Source organism: Pseudophryne corroboree, chromosome 5, assembly GCF_028390025.1.
Source record: "Pseudophryne corroboree isolate aPseCor3 chromosome 5, aPseCor3.hap2, whole genome shotgun sequence".
Lineage (NCBI taxonomy): Eukaryota > Metazoa > Chordata > Amphibia > Anura > Myobatrachidae > Pseudophryne > Pseudophryne corroboree.
In genome coordinates, this window is record NC_086448.1 from 149,590,971 (window position 1) to 149,617,529 (window position 26,559).

Below are 26,559 nucleotides of genomic sequence, written 5' to 3' on the forward strand. Positions count from 1 at the left end.
ATGACTCTGCAGCACCGATTGAGCAAACATGAGGTCCTCATCAGCCAGGGTATCAAACTTGTAGTGTTTGAACCGACAAAGTAGCCGCTCGGCAAAGCTGTAAAGCCGAGACGCCTCGGGCAGCCGCCCAAGAAGAGGCCACCTTCCTAGCGGAATGGGCCTTTCCTGAATTTGGTACCGGCAATCCAGCCGTAGAATGAGCCTGCTGAATCGTGTTACAGATCCAACGAGCAATAGTCTGCTTAGAAGCAGGAAAGCCAACCTTGTTGGCCGCATACAGGACAAACAGAGCTTCTGTTTTCCTAATTCGAGCCGTCCTGGCTACGTACATTTTTAAGGCCCTGACTACATCAAGGGATTTGGAATCCTCCAAGTCTCCCGTAGCCACAGGCACCACAATAGGTTGGTTCATATGAAACGATGACACCACCTTAAGTAAAAATTGAGGACGAGTCCTCAACTCTGCTCTATCCACATGGAAAATGAGATAGGGGCTCTTATGAAACAAGGCCGCCAATTCGGACACCCGCCTTGCAGATGCCAAGGCCAACAACATGGCCACCCTCCAAGTGAGAAACTTTAACTCAACTGTTTGAAGAGGCTCAAACCAGTGAGATTTTAGGAACTGTAACACCCCGTTAAGGTCCCATGGTGCCACTGGGGGCACAAAAGGGGGCTGGATGTGTAGCACTCCCTTTACAAAAGTCTGGACTTCGGGGAGAGAAGCCAATTCTTTCTGGAAGAATATAGATAGGGCCAAAATCTGTACCTTAAAGGAGCCTAACTTTAGGCCCATATCCACTCCTGTCTGTAGAAAGTGGAGAAACTGGCCCAAATGGAAATCCTCTGTAGGAACATTCTTGGCTTCACACCATCATTTCCGCCATTACCTTGGAGAACACCCTCGGGGCCGTGGAAAGCCCAAACGGCAACGTCTGAAACTAGTAATGACAGTCCTGTACAGCGAATCTCAGGTATGCCTGATGAGGAGGATATATGGGTACGTGAAGGTGTGCATCCTTTATGTCTAGTGACACCATAAAATCCCGCCCTTCCAGGCTGGAGATAACCGCCCTGAGCGATTCCATCTTGAACTTGAACCTTTTTAAGTACAGGTTCAGGGATTTTAAATTTAGAATGGGTCTGACCGAGCCATCCGGTTTCGGAACCACAAATAGGGTTGAATAGTACCCTTTTCCCTGATGTATTAGGGGAACCTTGATAATCACTTGCTGTTGACACAGCTTTTGAATTGCAGCTAAAACTATCTCCCTCTCTGGGGGAGAAGTTGGTAAAGCCGATTTGAAAAATCGGCGAGGATGCACGTCTTCGAATTCCAGCTTGTAGCCTTGGGATACTATTACAATCGCCCAAGGATCCACGTCCGACTGACCCCAGATGTGGCTGAAGAATCGAAGACGTGCCCCCACCGGAGCGGACTCCTTCAGTGGAGCCCCAGCGTCATGCGGTGGATTTAGTAGAAGCCGGGGAGGACTTCTGTACCTGGGAACTGGCCGTAGCAGGAATTCTTTTCCCTCTACCCTTACCTCTGGCGAGGAAGGAAGAGCCCCGACCTCTTCTGGACTTAAGCGACCGAAATGACTGCATCTGATACTGTGGTGTTTTCTTTTGCTGTGGGGGAACATAAGGGAAAAAAGTAAATTTACCCGCGGTAGCTGTGTAAACCAGGTCCGCGAAACCTTCCCCAAATACAACCTCACCCCTGTAAGGTAAAACTTCCATATGCCTCTTTGAGTCGGCATCACCCGTCCATAGGCGGGTCCACAGTGCTCGCCTAGCCGAGATCGCCATGGCGTTGGCCCTTGAACCTAGTAGCCCGACGTCTCTCTGAGCATCTCACCAATATAAGACTGCGTCTTTGATGTGACCTAAGGTCAACAATTTGGTATCCCTCTCTAGGGTATCAATATCAGCTGACAAGGTATCTGCCCAAGCTGCTACCGCTCTACAAACCCAAGCCGATGCTATTGCCGGTCTGAGCAAAGCACCCGTATGTGAATTGGAGACGTTAGCGCCACTTTCTTGGATAAGCGCTTTAAAGCCTTGTTCACCCTGGGCGAGGATTCCCACCGTACCCTGTCCTGTGCGGGGAAAGGATACGCCATAAGAATTCTTTTGGGAATCTGCAGTCTTTTGTCTGGAGTTTCCCAAGCTTTTTCAAATAACGCGTTCAGCTCATGAGATGGGGGAAATGTTACCTCAGGTTTCTTTTCCTTAAACATGTGTACCCTCGTGTCAGGGACAGAGGGGTCATATGTGATATGCAAAACATCTTTTATTGCAATAATCATATAATGAATACTTTTGGCCCCCCTTGGGTGTAACCTTGCATCATCGTAGTCGACACTGGAGTCAGAATCCGTGTCGGTATCAGTGTCTGCTATTTGGGATAGGGGACGTTTTTGAGACCCTGAAGGGCCCTGTGACACAGTTAAAGCCATGGATTGACTCTCTGCTTTGTCCAATCTTTTATGTAATAAAGTCACAGCTGCATTTAAACATTCCACATGTCCAACCAATCAGGTGTCGGCGTTGCCGACGGAGACACCACAATCATCTGCTCCACCTCCTCCTTAGATGAGCCTTCCGCTTCAGACATGCCGACACACACGTATCGACACCCCCACACACTCAGGGATATATCTATATGGAGACAGTTCCCCCAATAAGGCCCCTTGGAGAGAGAATGCCAGCACACACCCAGCGCCACCGGACTGGAATAAAATCCCAGTAGTACAGCGCTTTTATAGTAATTATATATATATATATATATATATATATATATATATATATATATATATATATATATATATATACACACACACACACACACTTCACTGCGCCAATTACATGTGCCCCCCCCCCCCCTCTTTTATGCCCTCTGTAACAGTGTACAGCAGGGGAGAGTCCGGAGAGCCAGCTTCTGCAGTGCTGTGGAGAAAATGGCGCTGGTTAGTGCTGGAAGGATCAAGCCCCGCCCCCTCACCGGCGGGCTTCGGTCCCGCTCAAATTATTTATACTGGCGGGGGTTTATTAATATACAGCCTCTGCAATATCTAATTTATATGCCAGTGTCCCTTGAGGTTAATAATGCTGCCCAGGGCGCCCCCCCTGCGCTCTGCACCCGTACAGTGCCTGTTGTGTGTGATCTGTGTGGGAGCAATGGCGCGCAGCGTTACCGCTGCGCGTTACCTCAGTGAAGATCATGAAATCTTCTGCCGCCTTTGAAGTCTTCTTTCTTCTCATACTCACCCGGCTTCTATCTTCCGGCTCTGTGAGGAGGACGGCGGCGCGGCTCCGGGACGAACGGCGAGGGTGAGATCTGCGTTCCGACTCCCTCTGGAGCTAATGGTGTCCAGTAGCCTAAGAAGCAGAGCCTATCAGTTAAGTAGGTCTGCTTCACTCTCCTCAGTCCCACGATGCAGGGAGCCTGTTGCCAGCAGGTCTCCCTGAAAATAAAAAACCTAACAAAAGTCTTTTTCAGAGAAACTCAGGAGAGCTCCCCTCCAGTGCATCCAGTCTCCTCTGGGCACAGGATCTAACTGAGGTCTGGAGGAGGGTCATAGAGGGATGAGCCAGTGCACACCCATATCTAAAGTTCTTTATAGTGCCCATGTCTCCTGCGGAGCCCGTCTATACCCCATGGTCCTTACGGAGTCCTCAGCATCCTCTAGGACGTAAGAGAAACTACAGAATGATTTTGGATCCCGCTTTCCATATTATATAGCCTACACCCCCTTTCACACCGCACAAATAACCTGGTTTCAACCCGGTATATTGTCGGGTTGACGCGGGTCGCAGCGTGGTGTGAAAGGGGTCAGTGACAAATAACCAGGTCGGCTGACCCGATAATTCAACCCGGGAATAAAGAAGGGCTATTCCCGATTGAATACAAGGTCAGGTGCAGTTTCCGGGTCAATGCAACCCAGGACCTGTCCACAGCATAGGCAAAGGAGGCGTGGAGATTATGTCATCTCCCAGAGTGCCTCCGAACCCGATGTCGGCTTCGCCCCCAGCCCGCGATGGCAACCCAACCCGGCATATTGCCGGGTCGGAAAGCCAGTGTGTAAGGTCCAATGCTGGATCCCACCTGTGAAGGACTTGTTTCCAGTTCTCGAGTGGGACCCGGCATTGCGATCTGAAAAGAGTATTAGTGACTTAGAAAGAAACTGCAGTATGTTTTATCTGGATGTGACATCAGGGAGAGGAAGCAAAAAACAGACGCTCAATACTTGGCACGTGCAATATTAGATGGCACTACTGTCTTTGTAAAAAGTTCTGCTGAGCAATAACAGACATGCATTACCATCAAAGAGGCGTCTGATTGGCTCCAAATTTATTCTGCAGCAAGACAACAACCCCAAAACACACAGACAACTATCTTCAGCGTAAAGAAAAACTCAAAGGGATGATATATCCACAAAGTGATGATATGGCCCCCCCTGATCTCAACACCATCAAGTCTGTCTGGGATTACTATATTAATCTAATTTTGAAATGGAACTCAACTTTTAAGAAACTTGAGTAAGAAACTAGAATATGTAAGACATTACTTTGCAGAATGACACGATGCTGACCGATGAAAATGTAAATATTCCCACAGAATATTACAGTGAACTACAGGGTTGCTGATAATCTGCAACACAATTTTACGTCACATTATGATCAAGAATACAATAAATGCATATTTTAATACTTATGGGGCCTATACAAATACAATGTATTGCCCCAATTCCCCGTCCTGCCGACACCAAGGAATCTGGGAAATCCAACTGTTGGATTTTACAGATTTGCAGATTCTAAGCAAACATTAATTGGGATCGCAAACAAGGGATTTTAAACATCCAGAATTTCCCCGTTTCCCCAACGGATCGATGATCACTGACGGCCGCCAATCACGATTTTGACTGGCAGATCGGATGTGGGAATCGCAGCGCTGATGTAGGACGCACATTAGTTGAGCGCCTAATATTTTTACTAAATAAATAAGTGATGTCTAGTGTTTTAGTGGGCGGCACTGAGAAAGAAAGCTTACTGTAGTATGATCACTTCCGGACATTACAGCTAATCCCAATGCAGGACGCAGTCCATTACTACGTGCTACAAATAGTCACAAATAAATACATTACTCACCAGCTATGTTGATGATAGCCTGCAGGCCGGAGGAACATTGCCTGTTCACACAAGATAAGGGGACGGTCTCTGGGATCCCACTACAATGAGAACAAGTTACAGGACAATGATTGATCACAGCATGCTGGCATGCCAGCACATACACACTACTAAGTTGTTGTGTTACCCAGACTGTGACTTGGCTCAATACTGCTACATGGACAATCATATATTGTGCCAGGAAAGGGGGGGGGGGGGGGATCTAGCAGTTGGGTTGCTAATATTATTATTTTTTTCTCAAGGTTTACTGATTGTATATTTCAATTTGGATTGCAAAGATGTAAAGAAAGTACATTTAAATAATATACAGTAGTATTTCCGTGGAGTTCGGCCAGGCATATGCCAGGTTCATATTACCAGTGAATGTATTCATTTGGTAACATCCAAACAGGCTTTTATTCAGGATTCAATTAAGTGCTACAATCACAGGTGAAGATGCATGTACCTACAATGTTGTGTGATACAACTGTACCACACTGATGCCTTAATCTTCCAAACATATACTGGTAGGTTAATTGGCTCCTAACAAAATTAACCCTAGGGTGACTGTGTGTGTGTACATGTGGTATGGAATATAGATTGTAAGCTCCACTGGGGCAGGGACTGATGTGAATGGTCAAATATTCTCTGTAAAGCGCTGCGGAATATGTGTGCGCTATATAAATAACTGGTAATAATAATAATATTAATCATACCTTACTGATGTGCCTGGTCTCATGAGGCAGACAGGAACATACACTAGAAGCCAGGGGAGCAAAAATGCAGAGAGTGCTACTAGCTGCACCGTCAATATAAAGCATTTGCTTTATTCCATATGAAGGGCCTCTCAGACACAATGAAGTAGACGAAGAATACGCCACAAGCTCTTTACTAATCATGTATCTTACAAGTATTCTTACTTATACTGCAGTAACCAATTATAGTGGGGTATCCAATTGGCCGCGATCCGTTTTCGGACTATAAAAAAAGCTAGATATCGCAAATAATGACCAGTTGCCATTATCGCAGTATCCAATTGGAGGACCAATAACAGATGGGATCGGGGATACCGTGGGTAATTGGATACCCCCCATAGTCTACTATAAGTAACTAAGGAAACATAATAATACCTGAAAAACTGGGCAACTCTTGCCAGCAGAGCTCCTGCTCCAGGCTGTAGCACATTCCCTGCATGAAAATAGCACTGGTGAGGATATCACACTCCAAGCATGTATAGTATATATATTGTGTATTATACATATTGTGTTACTAGGACCACTTGTACAACAGGCTCACTTAAGCATTTGGAAATTCATAAGACACAAAATAGTGAAATTTTAAATAGAAACTTTAATTTAGGGACTTTAGAACTGTCTGTGTCTGGCAGCCATAGTTGTTTTCATGAATTTAGAATTGAGTGTATCATTATCATAGTGATATAGGGTGGAATTCAATTGATCACGAAATGTTTTTGCATGAAAAAAAAAAGGGATTTTACCACCATTTATTGTCCGATGGTGTTATCAGGCATCAGGGCTAATTGAATAAGACCCCAGGATCGATTAGCTGCGGTAATTTGTCGCAGCTAATTCAATTCCCCCCATATAGTGATATTTGTGAGGGATTTAAACTAAATGTTACAAAAAAAGAACACACTTCAGGAAAAAAAGCCTGATTATAATCTGTTCAAAGGTTCTAGATAAAGCCTTATAACACAATCTTACCTTCACCTTTGTCCCAGACACAATATAACTCAGCATACTCTCAGGACAGAGAACCACACATCACAATCTCAACTTTCAGTTAATACTTCACACCCTGAAATGCCCCCAGCTCTGCTGCCAAAATACAATAAATAGTAACCAGCACACAAGGTCCAGAAATATCAAATGAAAAATATAACGTCTGACTAATGTGTGCATTGGATATATTTTCTGCATAGGATTTGTGAGTTTGTTACCACCTCCTTCATATGGGGTGTCCAGCTATTCTGCCGACTGAGGGGGTACCCAATTAGCCACGATAGCGTTAACTTCTCATACCAAATAATCTACTCTAACAATGTGTATAAATACTATAAAGGCAGATACTGTCACTTTTTTTTAATAAGCGATTCATTCACTCACTAATGATATACCAAACACTAATTCAAAACTTCACAGCATGACCCCCACCTGTCGTGGACACCCACAGGTGGGAATAGTCCCTGTTGGTCAGCATGCCGACCGGTAGGATTTTCAGATGCCAGGATCCTGGTGTCAGTATGGTGACCAGCGGTCACCATACCGCCGGTCTAGAAAGATCGCTTGAAATTGGGTACAATGACCTTTTCAGCACTTAGCTTTGTTAGCCATCATGTTATGTATGTACCATTGTATTAAGTGCTAATTTTGACCGGGCATTTACAGGGAAAGGAATTCTGGAAGTAGAATCACTGGACATAACACTCTTCCAATAATAATTTGGGATACACGGATTTTGTTATTTTTCAACCCATTTAATAGTCCTTTGCCCCAAGTCTATGTCCTGGTTTGTCTATTCTTAACAGGAGGCTGTAATATTTCAGATGAATCATGCAATTATAACCTACCACCATGACAACACTTTATGCATCAGAAGTACATTTTAAAGTAGGAGACATCAGAACAGATGTAGTACGGCTGACCGGACGCCGGGATCCCGGCAGGGAGGGGCGAGTGCAGCAAGCCCCTTGCGGGCTCGGTGGCGACCTGCGGTCGCCACGGGTTCTATTTCCACTCTATGGGTGTCGTGGACACCCACGAGTGGAAATAGTCCCTGTTGGTCGGCATGCCGACCATCGGGATAGTGAGCGGTCGGGATGGTGTAGGAGGTCATGCGACTGTCGGTCTCCCGACCACCGGTCACATGAATACCACCCATCAGAACCATCATGCAATTACAGCAGTTCTTTCTTAAGGAAAATGGCGTGTGAATTATACTAAAACAGCAATGCAAAAAAAAGACCCTTTAGCCACTTAACTGGCATAGAGGGTAATTCTGAGTTGATCGCAGCAGCAAGTTTGTTAGCAAATGGGCAGAGAGAGTTAGATTTGGGTGGGTTATATTGTTATATTCTGTGCAGGGTAAATACTGGCTGCTTTATTTTTACACTGCAATTTAGATTTAAGTTTGAATACACCCCACACAAATCTAACTCTCTCTGCACATGTTATATCTGTCCCCCCTGCAGTGCACATGGTTTTGCCCAACTGCTAACAAATTTGATGCTACGATCAACTCAGAATTAGGCCCATGGTCAGATCACATGTAACCGCGCAGCCCCACTGTGTTCCCCCGTTTTTGACGAGGAGATCCGTTTGCCAGATACACATAACATATTTATAAAAAAAATACTTTTTAAACTATAGTAAATAAAATGTAAAAAAAAAAATATTAATTGTTTTGAAGGAATATTGTCCGTTAAGTGGTTTTAAGAACTAATACGGAATTAATTTGTCTTTGATGCTCCTTTACAAATCATTATTTCCTTTTCAAAATCTCTCTGGAAGGGAAACAAGGATGGCTGGCCAGCCACAGACAGTCTGTTACACAGAAACATTCCACAACTTTCCTCATTTCATGTAACGGAGAAGGGAAGAGAAGGAAGAGCTGGGACCTATAATTCCTTCATACATCTTAGAAATGTAATTAGCAATTATGGCCTATGTACTTAATATGGCCCAACCCCATGATACTAACACATCTACAATACAATGCAGCACACACTTCCAATACAAGCAGTCCTGAAACTCACACTCCACCCTCTTCCCAAACACAGACAAATCTCTGCTCTATATAATGACAGGTGAAGATCCTAAAGGAAAGTCCGTGACAGAAAGAGCGCTATGATTATTACAAGGGGAACGTTTGCTAAACATGGGAGGGTGCTCAAGGTGGATAATAAGAATTTACTTACCGATAATTATATTTCTCATAGTCCGTAGTGGATGCTGGGAACTCCGTAAGGATCATGGGGATTAGCGGCTCCGCAGGAAACTGGGCACAAAAGTAAAAGCTTTAGGACTACCTGGTGTGCACTGGCTCCTCCCCCTATGACCCTCCTCCAAGCCTCAGTTAGGATACTGTGCCCGGACGAGCGTACACAATAAGGAAGGATTTTGAATCCCGGGTAAGACTCATACCAGCCACACCAATCACACCGTACAACCTGTGATCTGAACCCAGTTAACAGCATGATAACAGAGGAGCCTCTGAAAGATGGCTCACAACAATAATAACCCGATTTTTGTAACAATAACTATGTACAAGTATTGCAGACAATCCGCACTTGGGATGGGCGCCCAGCATCCACTACGGACTATGAGAAATAGAATTATCGGTAAGTAAATTCTTATTTTCTCTGACGTCCTAGTGGATGCTGGGAACTCCGTAAGGACCATGGGGATTATACCAAAGCTCCCAAATGGGCGGGAGAGTGCGGATGACTCTGCAGCACCGAATGAGAGAACTCCAGGTCCTCCTCAGCCAGGGTATCAAATTTGTAGAATTTAGCAAACGTGTTTGCCCCTGACCAAGTAGCTGCTCGGCAAAGTTGTAAAGCCGAGACCCCTCGGGCAGCCGCCAAAGATGAGCCCACCTTCCTTGTGGAATGGGCTTTTACAGATTTTGGCTGTGGCAGGCCTGCCACAGAATGTGCAAGCTGAATTGTACTACAAATCCAACGAGCAATAGTCTGCTTAGAAGCAGGAGCACCCAGCTTGTTGGGTGCATACAGGATAAACAGCGAGTCAGATTTCCTGACTCCAGCCGTCCTGGAAACATATATTTTCAGGGCCCTGACTACGTCCAGCAACTTGGAGTCCTCCAAGTCCCTAGTAGCTGCAGGCACCACAATAGGCTGGTTCAAGTGAAATGCTGAAACCACCTTAGGGAGAAATTGAGGACGAGTCCTCAATTCTGCCCTGTCCGTATGAAAAATTAGGTAAGGGCTTTTATAGGATAAAGCCGCCAATTCTGAGACACGCCTGGCTGAAGCCAGGGCTAACAACATTACCACTTTCCAAGTGAGATATTTTAAGTCCACAGTGGAGAGTGGTTCAAACCAATGTGATTTTAGGAACCCCAAAACTACATTGAGATCCCAAGGTGCCACTGGAGGCACAAAAGGAGGCTGTATATGCAGTACCCCCTTGACAAACGTCTGAACTTCAGGAACTGAAGCCAGTTCTTTCTGGAAGAAAATCGACAGGGCCGAAATTTGAACCTTAATGGACCCTAATTTTAGGCCCATAGACAGTCCTGTTTGCAGGAAATGTAGGAAACGACCCAGTTGAAATTCCTCTGTAGGGGCCTTCCTGGCCTCGCACCACGCAACATATTTACGCCAAATACGGTGATAATGCTGCACGGTTACATCCTTCCTGGCTTTGATCAGGGTAGGGATGACTTCATCCGGAATGCCTTTTTCCTTCAGGATCCGGCGTTCAACCGCCATGCCGTCAAACGCAGCCGCGGTAAGTCTTGGAACAGACATGGTCCCTGCTGAAGCAGGTCCTTTCTTAGAGGTAGAGGCCACGGGTCCTCTGTGAGCATCTCTTGAAGTTCCGGGTACCAAGTCCTTCTTGGCCAATCCGGAGCCACGAGTATAGTCCTTACTCCTCTCCTTCTTATGATCCTCGGTACCTTGGGTATGAGAGGCAGAGGAGGGAACACATACACTGACTGGTACACCCACGGTGTTACCAGAGCGTCCACAGCTATTGCCTGAGGGTCCCTTGACCTGGCGCAATACCTGTCCAGTTTTTTGTTGAGGCGGGACGCCATCATGTCCACCTTTGGTTTTTCCCAACGGTTCACAATCATGTGGAAGACTTCTGGGTGAAGTCCCCACTCCCCCGGATGGAGGTCGTGTCTGCTGAGGAAGTCTGCTTCCCAGTTGTCCACTCCCGGAATGAACACTGCTGACAGTGCTATCACATGATTTTCCGCCCAGCGAAGAATCCTTGCAACTTCTGTCATTGCCCTCCTGCTTCTTGTGCCGCCCTGTCTGTTTACGTGGGCGACTGCCGTGATGTTGTCTGACTGGATCAGCACCGGCTGACCTTGAAGCAGAGGTCTTGCTAGGCTTAGAGCATTGTAGATGGCCCTTAGCTCCAGGATATTTATGTGAAGTGATGTCTCCAGGCTTGACCACAAGCCCTGGAAATTTCGTCCCTGTGTGACTGCTCCCCAGCCTCTCAGGCTGGCATCCGTGGTCACCAGGACCCAGTCCTGAATGCCGAATCTGCGGCCCTCTAGAAGATGAGCACTCTGCAACCACCACAGGAGAGACACCCTTGTCCTTGGTGACAAGATTATCCGCTGATGCATCTGAAGATGCGACCCGGACCATTTGTCTAGCAGATCCCACTGGAAGGTTCTTGCGTGGAATCTGCCGAATGGGATTGCTTCGTAAGAAGCCACCATCTTTCCCAGGACCCTTGTGCATTGATGCACTGAGACTTGGCCTGGTTTTAGGAGATTTCTGACTAGTTCGGATAACTCCCTGGCTTTCTCCTCCGGGAGAAACACCTTTTTCTGGACTGTGTCCAGGATCATCCCTAGGAATAGGAGTCGGGTAGTCGGGATCAGCTGAGATTTTGGAATATTGAGAATCCAACCGTGCTGGCGCAGCACTATCTGAGATAGTGCTACCCCGACTTCCAACTGTTCCCTGGATCTTGCCCTTATCAGGAGATCGTCCAAGTAAGGGATAACTAAAACTCCCTTCCTTCGAAGGAGTATCATCATTTCGGCCATTACCTTGGTAAAGACCCGGGGTGCCGTGGACAATCCAAACGGCAGCGTCTGAAACTGATAGTGACAGTTCTGTACCCCAAACCTGAGGTACCCTTGGTGAGAAGGGCAAATTGGGACATGTAGGTAAGCATCTTTGATGTCCAGAGACACCATATAGTCCCCGTCTTCCAGGTTTGCAATCACTGCTCTGAGTCACTCCATCTTGAATTTGAACCTTTGTATGTAAGTGTTCAAGGATTTTAGGTTTAAAATTGGTCTCACCGAGCCGTCCGGCTTCGGTACCACAAATAGTGTGGAATAGTACCCCTTTCCCTGTTGTAGGAGGGGTACCTTGATTATCACCTGCTGGGAATACAGCTTGTGAATGGCTTCCAATACTGCCTCCCTGTCTGAGGGAGACGTCGGTAAAGCAGACTTTAGAAAACGGCGAGGGGGAGACTTCTCGAATTCCAATTTTTACCCCTGAGATACCACTTGAAGGATCCAGGGGTCCACTTGCGAGTGGGCCCACTGCGCACTGAACTTCTTGAGACGGGCCCCCACCGTGTCTGCTTGTAAAGCCCCAGCGTCATGCTGAGGACTTTGCGGAGGCGGGAGAGGGCTTTTGTTCCTGGGAACTGGCTGTTTGTTGCAGCCTTTTTCCTCTCCCTCTGCCACGGGGCAGAAATGAGGCGCCTTTTGCCCGCTTGCCCTTATGGGGCCGAAAGGACTGCGCCTGATAATACGGCGTCTTCTTAGGTTGAGAAGCTACCTGGGGTAAAAATGTGGATTTTCCAGCAGTTGCCGTGGCTACCAGGTCTGATAGACCTACCCCAAATAACTCCTCCCCCTTATAAGGCAATACTTCCATGTGCCTTTTAGAATCCGCATCACCTGACCACTGCCGCGTCCATAAACCTCTTCTAGCAGAAATGGACAGCGCGCTAACTCTTGATGCCAGTCGGCAAATATCCCTCTGTGCATCACGCATATATAGAAATGCATCCTTCAAATGCTCTATAGTCAGTAATATACTGTCCCTATCTAGGGTATCAATATTTTCAGTCAGGGAATCCGACCACGCCAGGCCCGCACTGCACATCCAGGCTGAGGCGATTGCTGGTCGCAGTATAACACCCGTGTGAGAGTATATACATTTTAGGATATTCTCCAGCTTTCTATCGGCAGGTTCCTTTAGGGCGGCCGTATCAGGAGAGGGTAGTGCTACCTGTTTTGACAAACGTGTGAGCGCTTTATCCACCCTAGGGGGTGTTTCCCAACGTGCCCTATCCTCTGGCGGGAAAGGGTACGATGCCAATAACCTTTTAGGAATTATCAGTTTTTTATCGGGGGAAACCCACGCCTCATCACACACTTCATTTAATTCCTCGGATACAGGAAAAACTACAGGCAGTTTTTCTCACCAAACACAATACCCTTTTTAGTGGTACTTGTATTATCAGAGATATGCAATACATTTTTAATTGCTTCAATCATGTAACGTGTGGCCCTAGTGGAAGTCACGTTTGTCTCATCATCGTCGACACTGGAGTCAGTATCCGTGTCTGTGTCTGCCATTTGAGGTAACGGGCGTTTTAAAGCCCCTGATGGCGTTTGAGACCCTTGGACAGGCACAAGCTGAGTAGCCGGCTGTCTCATGTCGTCAACTGTCTGTCGTAACGAGCTGACACTGTCACGCAATTCCTTCCATAAGCTCATCCACTCAGGTGTCGACTCCCCAGGGGGTGACAACTGTATAATAGGCAATTGCTCCGCCTCCATCTCATTTTCCTCCTCAAACATGTCGACACAATCGTACCGACACACCGCACACACACAGGGAATGCTCTGATAGAGGACAGGACCCCACTAGCCCTTTGGGGAGACAGAGGGAGAGTATGCCAGCACACACCAGAGCGCTATATATAAACAGGAATACCACTATAAAATGTGCTTTTCCCTTTATAGCTGCTGTTAGTATCAAAACTGCGCCAAATTAGTGCCCCCCCTCTCTTTTTTACCCTTTTCTGTAGTGCAGGACTGCAGGGGAGAGTCAGGGAGACGTCCTTCCAGCGGAGCTGTGATGGAAAATGGCGCCTGTGTGCTGAGGAGATAGGCTCCGCCCCCTTCTCGGCGGCCTCTTCTCCCGCTTTTTTGTAAGTTCTGGCAGGGGTTAAAATACATCCATATAGCCCTGGGGGTTATATGTGGTGTATTTATGCCAGCCAAGGTGTTTTACATTGCTGCTCAGGGCGCCCCCCCCTAGCGTCCTGCACCCTCAGTGACCGGAGTGTGAAGTGTGCCTGAGTAACAATGGCGCACAGCTGCAGTGCTGTGCGCTACCTTGTTGAAGACTGATGTCTTCTGCCGACGATTTTTCCGGACCTCTTCTTGTTTCTGGCTCTGTAAGGGGGCCGGCGGCGCGGCTCTGGGACCGAGCTCCGAGGCTGGGCCTGTGTTCGGTCCCTCTGGAGCTAATGGTGTCCAGTAGCCTAAGAAGCCCAATCCACTCTGCACGCAGGTGAGTTCGCTTCTTCTCCCCTTAGTCCCTCGATGCAGTGAGCCTGTTGCCAGCAGGTCTCACTGAAAATAAAAAACCTAAAACTAAAACTTTCACTAAGAAGCTCAGGAGAGCCCCTAGTGTGCACCCTTCTCGGCCGGGCACAAAAATCTAACTGAGGCTTGGAGGAGGGTCATAGGGGGAGGAGCCAGTGCACACCAGGTAGTCCTAAAGCTTTTACTGTTGTGCCCAGTCTCCTGCGGAGCCGCTAATCCCCATGGTCCTTACGGAGTTCCCAGCATCCACTAGGACGTCAGAGAAAACCCCTTTAATATGTCAACTTACCAACACAGATGTCCCCAATCAACTCAGGCTTCAGATTGACATCCCTTAGAACAGCGCTCATAACAGAAGACAGGAGCTCATCGGGTGTTGTTTCCTAAAGCACAAGACGAGACTCAGTGACAATGGGGGTCATTCCGAGTTGATCGCTCGCTGACGATTTTCGCAGCGCAGCGATCAGGTGAAAAAATAAGATTTTACTTACCGATAAATCTATTTCTCGTAGTCCGTAGTGGATGCTGGGACTCCGTAAGGACCATGGGGAATAGCGGCTCCGCAGGAGACAGGGCACAAAATAAAAGCTTGAGATATCAGGTGGTGTGCACTGGCTCCTCCCCCTATGACCCTCCTCCAAGCCAGTTAGGATACTGTGCCCGGACGAGCGTACATAATAAGGAAGGATATTGAATCCCGGGTAAGACTCATACCAGCCACACCAATCACACCGTACAACTCGTGATCTGAACCCAGTTAACAGTATGATAAATTTAAAGGAGCCTCTGAAAAGATGGCTCAACAATAATAACCCGAATTTTTTGTAACAATAACTATATACAAGTATTGCAGACAATCCGCACTAGGGATGGGCGCCCAGCATCCACTACGGACTACGAGAAATAGATTTATCGGTAAGTAAAATCTTATTTTCTCTAACGTCCTAAGTGGATGCTGGGACTCCGTAAGGACCATGGGGATTATACCAAAGCTCCCAAACGGGCGGGAGAGTGCGGATGACTCTGCAGCACCGAATGAGAGAACTCCAGGTCCTCCTCAGCCAGGGTATCAAATTTGTAGAATTTAGCAAACGTGTTTGCCCCTGACCAAGTAGCTGCTCGGCAAAGTTGTAAAGCCGAGACCCCTCGGGCAGCCGCCCAAGATGAGCCCACTTTCCTTGTGGAATGGGCTTTTACTGATTTTGGCTGTGGCAATCCTGCCACGGAATGCGCAAGCTGAATTGTACTACAAATCCAACGAGCAATCGTCTGCTTTGAAGCAGGAGCACCCAGTTTGTTGGGTGCATACAGGATAAACAGCGAGTCAGTTTTCCTGACTCCAGCCGTCCTGGAAACATATATTTTCAAGGCCCTGACAACGTCCAGCAACTTAGAGTCCTCTAAGTCCCTAGTAGCCGCAGGTACCACAATAGGTTGGTTCATGTGAAATGCAGAAACCACCTTAGGTAGAAATTGAGGACGAGTCCTCAATTCCGCCCTGTCAGAATGAAAATTTAGGTAAGGGCTTTTACATGATAAAGCCGCCAATTCTGACACACGCCTAGCTGAAGCCAAGGCCAACAGCATCGACACCTTCCACGTGAGATATTTTAAATCTACCGTAGACAATGGTTCAAACCAGTGTGATTTTAGAAATCTCAACACAACATTGAGATCCCAAGGTGCCACTGGAGGCACAAAAGGAGGCTGTATGTGCAGCACCCCTTTCACAAATGTCTGAACTTCAGGTACTGAAGCCAGTTCTTTCTGGAAGAATATCGACAGGGCCGAAATTTGAACCTTAATGGACCCTAATTTTAGGCCCATAGACAGTCCTGTTTGCAGGAAATGCAAGAAACGACCCAGTTGAAATTCCTCTGTAGGGGCCTTCTTGGCCTCACACCACGCAACATATTTACGCCAAATGCGGTGATAATGTTTTGCGGTTACTTCCTTTCTGGCTTTTACCAGAGTAGGGATGACTTCTTCTGGAATGCCCTTGTCCTTCAGGATCCGGCGTTCAACCGCCATGCCGTCAAACGCAGCCGCGGTAAGTCTTGGAACAGACAAGGCCCCTGCAGTAGCAGGTCCTGTCTTAGAGGTAGAGGCCACGGTTCGTCCGTGAGCATCTCTTGAAGTTCCGGGTACCAAGACCTTCTTGGCCAATCCGGAACCACGAGTATAGTTCTTACTCCTCTCCTTCTTATGATTCTCAATACTTTCGGTATGAGGGGCAGAGGAGGGAATACATACACTGACTGGTACACCCACGGCGTTACCAGAGCGTCCACTGCTATTGCCTGAGGGTCCCTTGACCTGGCGCAATATCTGTCCAGTTTTTTGTTTAGACGTGACGCCATCATGTCCACCTTTGGTCTTTCCCAACGGTGTACAATTTGGTGGAAGACTTCTGGGTGAAGTCCCCACTCTCCCGGGTGAAGGTCGTGTCTGCTGAGGAAGTCTGCTTCCCAGTTGTCCACTCCCGGAATGAACACTGCTGACAGTGCTATCACATGATTTTCCGCCCAGCGAAGAATCCTTGCAGTTTCTGCCATTGCCCTCCTGCTTCTCGTGCCGCCCTGTCTGTTTATGTGGGCGACTGACGTGATGTTGTCCGACTGGATCAACACCGCCTGACCCTGAAGCAGAGGTTTTGCTTGAATTAAGGCATTGTAAATGGCCCTTAGTTCTAGAATGTTTATATGAAGAGATGTTTCCATGCTTGACCACAAGCCCTGGAAATTCCTTCCCTGTGTGACTGCTCCCCAGCCTCTCAGGCTGGCATCCGTGGTTACCAGGATCCAATCCTGAATGCCAAATCTGCGACCCTCTAGTAGATGAGCCCTCTGAAGCCACCACAGGAGAGACACCCTTGTCCTTGGCGACAGGGTTATCCGTTGATGCATCTGAAGATGCGATCCGGACCATTTTCCCAGTAGATCCCACTGAAAAGTTCTTGCATGGAATTTTCCGAATGGAATCGCTTCGTAAGAAGCCACCATTTTTCCCAGGACCCTTGTGCACTGATGCACTGAGACCTGTCCTGGTTTTAGGAGGTTCCTGACTAGCTCGGATAACTCCCTGGCCTTCTCCTCCGGGAGAAACACCTTCTTCTGGACTGTGTCCAGAATCATTCCTAAGAACAGTAGACGTGTCGTTGGAATCAGCTGCGATTTTGGAATATTTAGAATCCATCCGTGCTGACTTAGCACTACCTGAGATAGTGCCACTCCGACTTCTAACTGTTCCTTGGTTCTTGCCCTTATCAGGAGATCGTCCAAGTAAGGGATAATTAAGATGCCTTTTCTTCGTAGAAGAATCATCATTTCGGCCATTACCTTGGTAAAGACCCGAGGCGCCGTGGACAATCCAAACGGCAGCGTCTGAAACTGATAATGACAGTTTTGTACTACAAACCTGAGGTACCCTTGGTGAGAAGGATATATTGGGACGTGGAGATAAGCATCCTTGATGTCCAGCGACACCATATAGTCCCCCCCTTCCAGGTTCGCTATCACCGCTCTGAGTGACTCCATCTTGAATTTGAACCTTTTTATGTAAGTGTTCAAAGATTTTAGATTTAATATTGGTCTCACCGAGCCGTCCGGCTTCGGTACCACAATAGTGTGGAATAATACCCCTTCCCCTGTTGTAAGAGGGGTACCTTGATTATCACCTGCTGGGAGTACAGCTTGTGAATGGCTTCCAGAACTGCCTCCCTGTCGGAGGGAGACTTTGGTAAAGCAGACTTCAGGAACCGATGAGGAGGAAACGCCTCGAATTCCAGTTTGTACCCCTGTGATACTACCTGTAGAATCCAGGGATCCACTTGCGAGTGAGCCCACTGCGCGTTGAAATTCTTGAGACGGGCCCCCACCGTGTCTGAGTCTGCTTGTAAAGCCCCAGCGTCATGCTGAAGACTTGGCAGAAGCAGGGGAGGGCTTCTGCTCCTGGGAAGCGGCTGCATGGTGCTGCCTTTTTCCTCTTCCTCTGCCCTTGGGCAGAAAAGAGTGACCTTTTGCTCGCTTGTACTTATGGGAACGAAAGGACTGAGTTTGAAAAGACTGTGTCTTTTTCTGTTGATGTGAAGTAACCTGGGGTAAAAAGGTGGATTTTCCAGCCGTTGCCGTGGCCACCAGGTCTGTTAGACCAGCCCCAAATAACTCCTCCCCCTTATACGGCAATACTTCCATGTGCCGTTTGGAATCTGCGTCCCCTGACCACTGTCTGGTCCATAATGCTCTTCTGGCAGAGATGGACATTGCGCTTACTCTTGATGCCAGGGTACAAATATCCCTCTGCGCATCACGCATATATAGCAATGCATCCTTTAAATGTTCTATAGTTAACAGAATATTGTCCCTATCCAGGGTATCAATATTCTCAGTCAGGGAATCCGCCCATGCGACTCCAGCACTGCACATCCAGGCTGATGCGATTGCTGGTCGCAGTATAACACCAGTATGTGTGTATATACTTTTCAGGATATTTTCCAGCCTCCTATCAGCTGGTTCTTTGAGGGTGGCCGTATCAGGGGACGGTAACGCTACTTGTTTAGATAAACGTGTGAGCGCCTTATCTACCCTAGGGGGTGTTTCCCACCGTGCCCTAACCTCTGGCGGGAAAGGGTATAGTGCTAATAACTTATTAGAAATTAGCTGTTTTTTATCGGGGGAAACCCACGCTTTATCACACACCTCATTTATTTCCTCAGACTCAGGAAAAACTATTGGCAGTTTTTTCACACCCCACATAATACCCGCCTTTGAGGTATTTGTAGTGTCAGAAAGGTTCAATGCCTCTTTCATTGCCGTGATCATGTAACGTGTGGCCCTACTGGACATTACGTTTGTCTCGTCACCGTCGACACTAGATTCAGTATCTGTATCTGGATCCGTATCGACCCACTGAGGTAGCGGCCGTTTTAGGGCCCCTGAGGGTGTCTGAGACGCCTGAACAGGCACTAATTGATTTGCCGGCTTTCTCATGTCGTCAACAGTTTTTTGTAAATTGCTGACATTATCACTTAATTGCTTAAACACAATCATCCAGTCAGGTGTCGACTCCCTAGGGGGTGACATCACTAACACAGGCAACTGCTCCGCCTCCACCTCATTTTCCTCCTCATACATGTCGACACACGCGTACCGACACACAGCACACACACCGGGAATGCTCTGATAGAGGACAGGACCCTACTTAGCCCTTTGGAGAGACAGAGGGAGAGTCTGCCAGCACACACCCAGCGCTATATATATATACAGGGATAACCTTATATAAGTGTTAATCCCTTATAGCTGCTGTTAATCTAGTTATTTGCTGCCAAAATGCCCCCCCTTCTCTTTTTTACCCTGAATCAGATGCAGTACTGCAGGGGAGAATCAGGGAGCCGTCCTTCCAGCGGAGCTGTGAGGGAATAATGGCGCCAGTGTGCTGAGGAGATAGGCCCCGCCCCTTCACGACGTCCTTAACTCCCGCTTTTTTGTGTAAAATGGCAGGGGAAAAAATACATCCATATAGCCCTGGAGCTATATGTGATGTATTCCTTTTGCCAGCTATGGTATATGTGTGTTATATTGCGTCTCAGGGCGCTCCCCCCCAGCGCCCTGCACCCTCAGTGACCGGAGTGTGAAGTGTGCTGAGAGCAATGGCGCACAGCTGCGGTGCTGTGCGCTACCTTAGTCTTGAAGACAGGATGTCTTCTGCCGCCGCTTTCACCGGACCTTCGTCTCTTCTGGCTCTGTAAGGGGGACGGCGGCGCGGCTCCGGTGACCCATCCAGGCTGAACCTGTGATCGTCCCTCTGGAGCTAACGTCCAGTAGCCTAAGAAGCCCAATCCACTCTGCACTCAGGTGAGTTCGCTTCTTCTCCCCTTAGTCCCACGATGCAGTGAGCCTGTTGCCAGCAGGACTCACTGAAAATAAAAAAACCTAACTAAACTTTTATTCTAAGCAGCTCTGGAGAGCTACCTAGTTTGCACCCTTCTCGGCCGGGCACAAAAATCTAACTGGCTTGGAGGAGGGTCATAGGGGGAGGAGCCAGTGCACACCACCTGATATCTCAAGCTTTTATTTTGTGCCCTGTCTCCTGCGGAGCCGCTATTCCCCATGGTCCTTACGGAGTCCCAGCATCCACTTAGGACGTTAGAGAAAACTGCATTTCTGCAAATGCGTATGCCCCACAATACGCACGCGCGACATACGGGTACAAAGCTCTTTGTGGTTGTGCTCAGGTTCTAGCGAAGTTATCCTTCGCACTGGCGGCCGCAAGAAGATTGACAGGAAGGGGGCGCTTCTGAGTGTCAACTGACCGTTTTCAGGGAGTGTTTGCAAAAACGCAGGCGTGTCTGGGCGTGTGTATGACGTCAAATCTGGACACAAATAGGCTGAAGTGATCGCAAGCGCTGAGTAGGTTCAGAGCTACTCAGAAACTGCACAAACTGTTTTTGTAGAGCTCGGCTGCACAAGAGTTCGCACTTCTGCTAAGCTAAAATACACTCCCCAGTTTGCACGGCTGCTAAAACTAGCTTGCGAGCGATCAACTCGGAATGACCCCCAATATTAGATCAAGATGCAAACACACATACCATGTAAATTAAACACAAGATATTAACCATCAAACCGTACAACATTATTTTAAATACAACTATCTCATCTATCAGGATCAGCAGGCTAATATTCTGAAAAATGTTAAATAAACCAAATCTCTCAGCAGCTATACACAACAGATTATATGCATATGTAAATATGTTTTACTGTTGGCAATGTAACAATTGGCTGATAAGGGAACAGTCTCCATATAACTTATTGATAAACCCATAGACTGCAAAAAGAATGGTCACTGGCATGTATATGAACGCATGTATGTTCTTGACGTAGTCAAGAGTACTCCCACCATGTTGCCATGTAATGGGGAGTATTCCCCCCGTGTTGCCGTGTAATGGGGAGTATTCCCCCCGTGTTGCCGTGTAATGGGGAGTACTCTCTTCGTGTAATGGGGAGTACTCCACCCGTTTTGCCGTGTAATGGGGAGTGCTCTCCCACCGTGTTGCTGTGTAATGGGGAGTACTCTCCCCCCGTGTTGCTATGTAATGGCGAATACTCTACCCCCATGTTGCCGGGTAATGGAGAGCACTCTCACCCTATTTTGCCGGGTAATGGAGAGTACGCTCCCCCCGTGTTGCCGGGGTAATGGAGAGTACTCTCCCCCCGTGTTGCCGGGGTAATGGAGCGTACTCTCCCCCCCATGTTGCTGTGTAGTGCAGAGTACTCTCCCCCTCCACCCCCCCCCCCTCCGTGTTGCTGTGTAATGGAGAGTACTCCCCCCCCCCATGTTGCTGTGTAGTGCGGAGTACTCTCCCCCTCCACCCCCCCCCCCCCTCCGTGTTGCTGTGTAATGGAGAGTACTCTCCCCCCCCATGTTGCTGTGTAGTGCGGAGTACTCTCCCCCTCCACCCCACCCCCCCGTGTTGCTGTGTAATGGGGAGTACTCTCACCACGTGTTGCTGTGTAATGGGGAGTGCTCTCCCCCCGTGTTGCTGTGTAATGGGGAGTACTCTCCCCCCGTGTTGCTATGTAATGGCGAATACTCTACCCCCTTGTTGCCGGGTAATGGAGAGCACTCTCACCCCATGTTGCCGGGTAATGGAGAGTACGCTCCCCCCGTGTTGCCGGGGTAATGGAGAGTACTCTCCCCCCGTGTTGCCGGGGTAATGGGGCATACTTCCCCCCCCCCCCATGTTGCTGTGTAGTGCAGAGTACTCTCCCCCTCCACCACCCCCGTGTTGCTGTGTAATGGAGAGTACTCTCCCCCCCCACCATGTTGCTGTGTAGTGCGGAGTACTCTCCCCCTCCACTCGTGTTGCTGTGTAATGGTGAGTACTCTACCCCCGTGTTGCTGTGTAATGGTGAGTACTCTACCCCCGTGTTGCTGTGTAATGGGGAGTACTCTCCCCCCGTGTTGCCGCGTAATGGAGAGCACTCTCACCCCATGTTGCTGGGTAATGGAGAGTATGCTTCCCCCGTGTTGCCGGGGTAATGGAGAGTACTCTCCCCCCGTGTTGCCGGGATAATGGAGAGTACTCTCCCCCCCATGTTGCTGTGTAGTGCGGAGTACTCTTCCCCTCCACCACCCCCATGTTGCTGTGTAATGGAGAGTACTCTCCCCCTGTGTTGCTGTGTAATGGCGAGTTCTCTTCCCCCGTGTTGCCGGGGTAATGGGGAGTACTCTTCCCCCGTGTTGCCGGGGTAATGGGGAGTACTCTCCCCCCCATGTTGCTGTGTAGTGCAGAGTACTCTCCCCCTCCACCACCCCCGTGTTGCTGTGTAATGGAGAGTACTCTCCCCCCATGTTGCTGTGTAGTGCAGAGTACTCTCCCCCTCCACCCCTCCGTGTTGCTGTGTAATGGGGAGTACTCCACCTCCGTGTTGCTGTGCAATGGGGAGTACCTTAAAGCCCCCCCTCTTGGCTTTGCAGATCGGGGTCCTTCGGCCGTGCACAATGACAATGTCCTCGGCTCTCTCCCCGGGTGCTGAGGTGCACTCAGCCCGCAGTCCTCGGGAATTCCCCGGAAGATGACCGAGCACGACCCGTACCCTATGCATGGTGTGCAGCAGCTCAGACTATGGAACAGACTCTGAACCCCGGAAGACTGACCCCTGTCCTGCCGTCACCTGCTATCACCACTATACCGCCTCTACCACCAAGTGCGAGTCCTCCTGAGTCCAGTCCAGAGAGAGCGTCTCCGGCTGGTCACCATGGTAACACTATGCGGCGTACCTCAGCAGGAAGCTGGTGCTCTGAGTCTGAGCATGCGCAGTGGAGAGGCACTTACGCTCCTTATGGTAGCGTCTAGTTTACCTTCGTGGAGAGGGCCTTTCCCACTCCTTATTGGGCAGCATACTGTACTGTGATACACACTCTGTGCTGCTGTGGTGTAGAGTGGGCATGCACATGCATGTTACTGGGCAGCAGTGTCATCAGTATGGCTGTGTTTATTTAGAGATGCTCAATCTGTTCCAAATTCAATAGATTTGCACGGTCGATTCAGGGTAGATGCTAGAATAAACTGGACAAAAGGACCTCTGACGTTAGGGGGAGGAGCTAATAAACAAATAGGGTGAAGTCCTTCATGGCGCTTCTTGTTGAATCGTGGCTGCCTTCTATAACCCACTTGTGGACCTATCCCAAAATGGTCCAAAAATTTAGAGAACAGGAGGATTGTGGGTATGTGGAAAAGATGGCGCTACCGTGAATGAAAATGGGAGAGATACATAAAATTGAAGCTAGTATACTTAGCTGTAATGATGTATAAAGATAAATATTCTGGAATAATCCTCTTTGGCTGTTGCTGTTAATGCGCGAGGGTATATGAAAAATACAACATAAAATACACAATGTGTAGTAAGGTTATGATGCCACGGAATATTCTAAAGTCATAATCCCATTCAATGGACTGGCATACCTCACTTACACAATGTAAGTGAGGTATGTCAGTACCCTGTTCGGAGTTTGCACCTCCCCTGGTGATGTCAGAAGTCCTTTCCGCAACTTGGTTTTAGCCATAACTGTCCAATCGGGCTCTTCACCATGTGCAGACTCCCTCTAGGCCTTCTCCTCTCTAGCTGGCAGCGCTGTAGACTCTAGGGGGATGCGGTCAACATCCCGCTGGATGGGATCCCGGCGGTCGAAATACCGACGCCGGAATCCCGACCGCCACAATCCCGACATATTCTCCCTCCGTGGGTGTCCACGACACCCCGGTGTCCGGCGTCGGTATTTCGACTGCCGGGATCCCGTCCAGCGGGATTACGTACTGATCCCACTCTGGGCATTAGCGGACCCTAGTGCTGTCCCATAGCCTAGTGCACATGCTCAGGTATCCAGGAGAATGGTGTGGCGGCCATTTTCCCTGTGATTTTCTTGCTGTGCATGTGTGAAACACTGGGAAAATTTATGCTGCATTATTTTCCTGGTGATTTCTGCAGCGCTGCTGCTGCTGCTGCAAACTCTGGACTCTGGAGGGTAAGTATTGAAAAAATGGGTGCAGGGTGTGTGGTGTGGGCCCCCCTGGACCTCACACACTGCACCCATTATAAATAAGCCAGTGGATCTATTCACCATCAGCACATTCGTGGTACAGTCACTAATAGGACCCCTAGTTCAAATCTGCAGCTCGTGTGCAAGGTTCACCACTCATGTTAAAATGACTGTTTTCATATATATTTTTTTTACAGTACTTATTACTAGCGTTGGCCTGCGGCTTCACTTGCATGGATGTCTGGTATTGCTCAGCAGAACTTATTTTACAAAGACTAGTGCCATCTAATATTGTGATGTATATTTTATATTAAACTCATTGATCACACAATTTCTTTGTAAACAATATTTGCAGTTTTTCCTTCAGGGAATAACACAAAAAGATGCTTGGGGTCAGGTGGCGATTGGGATGGAAAACCAGCCCAGGAAATTTATGGAAGCAGCCCTAATGGGGGTGTGGTCTGATGAGGGAGTGGGATCTGTTGAGGGGGGCAAGAATACCTTCTCATCAGGGATGGATCTAGACTTTTTTTTAGGTGGGGGGGAGCAGTTTATGAATTATTCCTGACTCCTCCCCCTCCACTCATCACTCCTCCAACTTCCCATCCCAACTGTCCGAGAGAGATCAGAAGAGAGAGAGGGGAGGAGGGATGGGATCCAATGTTTGGTACATCTCACCGTAAGTGGTTAATTACTGTATACTTATGCCCATTGCCTAATTCCCCAAGTTTTCCCAACACAGTGCCCTCTGCGATGTAATCAGACTCTGTCTGATGCCCACACCACGACAGCTCTATAATATCACCCTGTAATATTCCTTTACGCTGTGACACTCCGCAGCAGCAGAGAGCCAGAAGCCTCAGTAACTGGACACAAAACCAGCGTTGCAAGTGGGTGGGTACGTGGGTGGGTACGGCCCTTAAGAATTTAGTCGTGGATACGCCGTACCCACTGCCGCCGGGCCGCCGCTCCCCCCGCTGCTGCTCACTGCGCCGCTGCTGCTTGAGGGGAGGAGAGCGCAGTGTGCGCCTCTCCTGCCCCTCAGTGTCTACCTCTGTTCGTCGCCGGCCCGTGAGCCAAACAAACCTTGAAAAAGGGGCTACAGGCCCCGAAACGTCAGAACTATTTTGTTTGGGATGCCTTAATACACCGATTTTGATTTCAAAAGTCCTGGAGTGCCGCCGTCTTTTCTTCATTTATATCCATACCGTACTGCGGAGGGCACCTGGGCCATTTACTAACAGCATTGGGAGTGCCGGACTGCATAGAATTACATATATAGAGAGAGAGAGAGAGTTTGATTAATCCGGCACTACAGCTGAAAGGTAAGTTGCCCCGGTGCATATATATCTATATAAAGAGAGAGAGTTGGGTACAGGATCCCGGCGGTCAGAATAGCGACTTCGGGATCCAAACCGTCAGAATGCTGGCAGGGAGGCGAGCGGAACGTAGCCCCTTGTGGGCTGGATACACTCGCCATGCTGCGGGCTCGGTGGCTCATTTCACTCGCCACAGGTTCTGTTCCCACTCCATGGGCGTCGTGGACACCCAGGAATGGGAATAGCTGTGGCGGCGCTGCCGGCATTCTGGCGGTCGGGATCCTGGCGTCGGTATTTTGACCACTGGGATTCCGACCGCCGGGATCCCGGCTACATCCCTATGTACTGTATATACAAAAAAACATTTTTCATATGCTTCAACAGCAGCACCTCACGGCAGAACCCCTGATAGTGGGAAAAAAGAAATGTAGAAGAGTGGAAACCAGAGGGCGCTATGACTTCAAATGTAATTGTCCTCAAAGAAGTCCATATATAATTCAGAAGACAAGTGTCCAAATATGTTCCTGCAGGACTTGATTGCAAACCCAGCCTGGGACCGTCGTTGGATGGAACTTTATACCACCGCTTGGTTATACTCAGCCGAGTATTTACCTGAAAGATACCCTCACACCAGAGTAGACACCCAAAATACAGCACCAAATGCCTTCAAATAATAAAATATCTGACGTTTATTCACGATATTCAATCATATATA

The 26,559-nt window shown here is 48.4% G+C and overlaps 1 protein-coding gene across 3 annotated transcripts in view; it reads right to left on the bottom strand.

The window, feature by feature from the left end:
- The window catches only part of ACAA1 (acetyl-CoA acyltransferase 1), a 64,228-nt gene extending 40,987 nt beyond the window's left edge, over positions 1-23,241 (bottom strand). The window contains exons 1-4 of one of the 3 annotated variants that reach the window (XM_063921800.1): positions 23,143-23,241; positions 14,777-14,870; positions 6,303-6,360; positions 5,155-5,234 (exon numbers count right to left, since the gene is read on the bottom strand). In XM_063921800.1, the coding sequence (XP_063777870.1) occupies positions 5,155-5,234; positions 6,303-6,360; positions 14,777-14,837 (199 nt within the window). In that variant the 5' untranslated portion in view covers positions 14,838-14,870; positions 23,143-23,241. The other 2 variants (XM_063921801.1, XM_063921799.1) reach the window with 2 other exon arrangements.
- Positions 23,242-26,559: the final 3,318 nt, after the last annotated feature.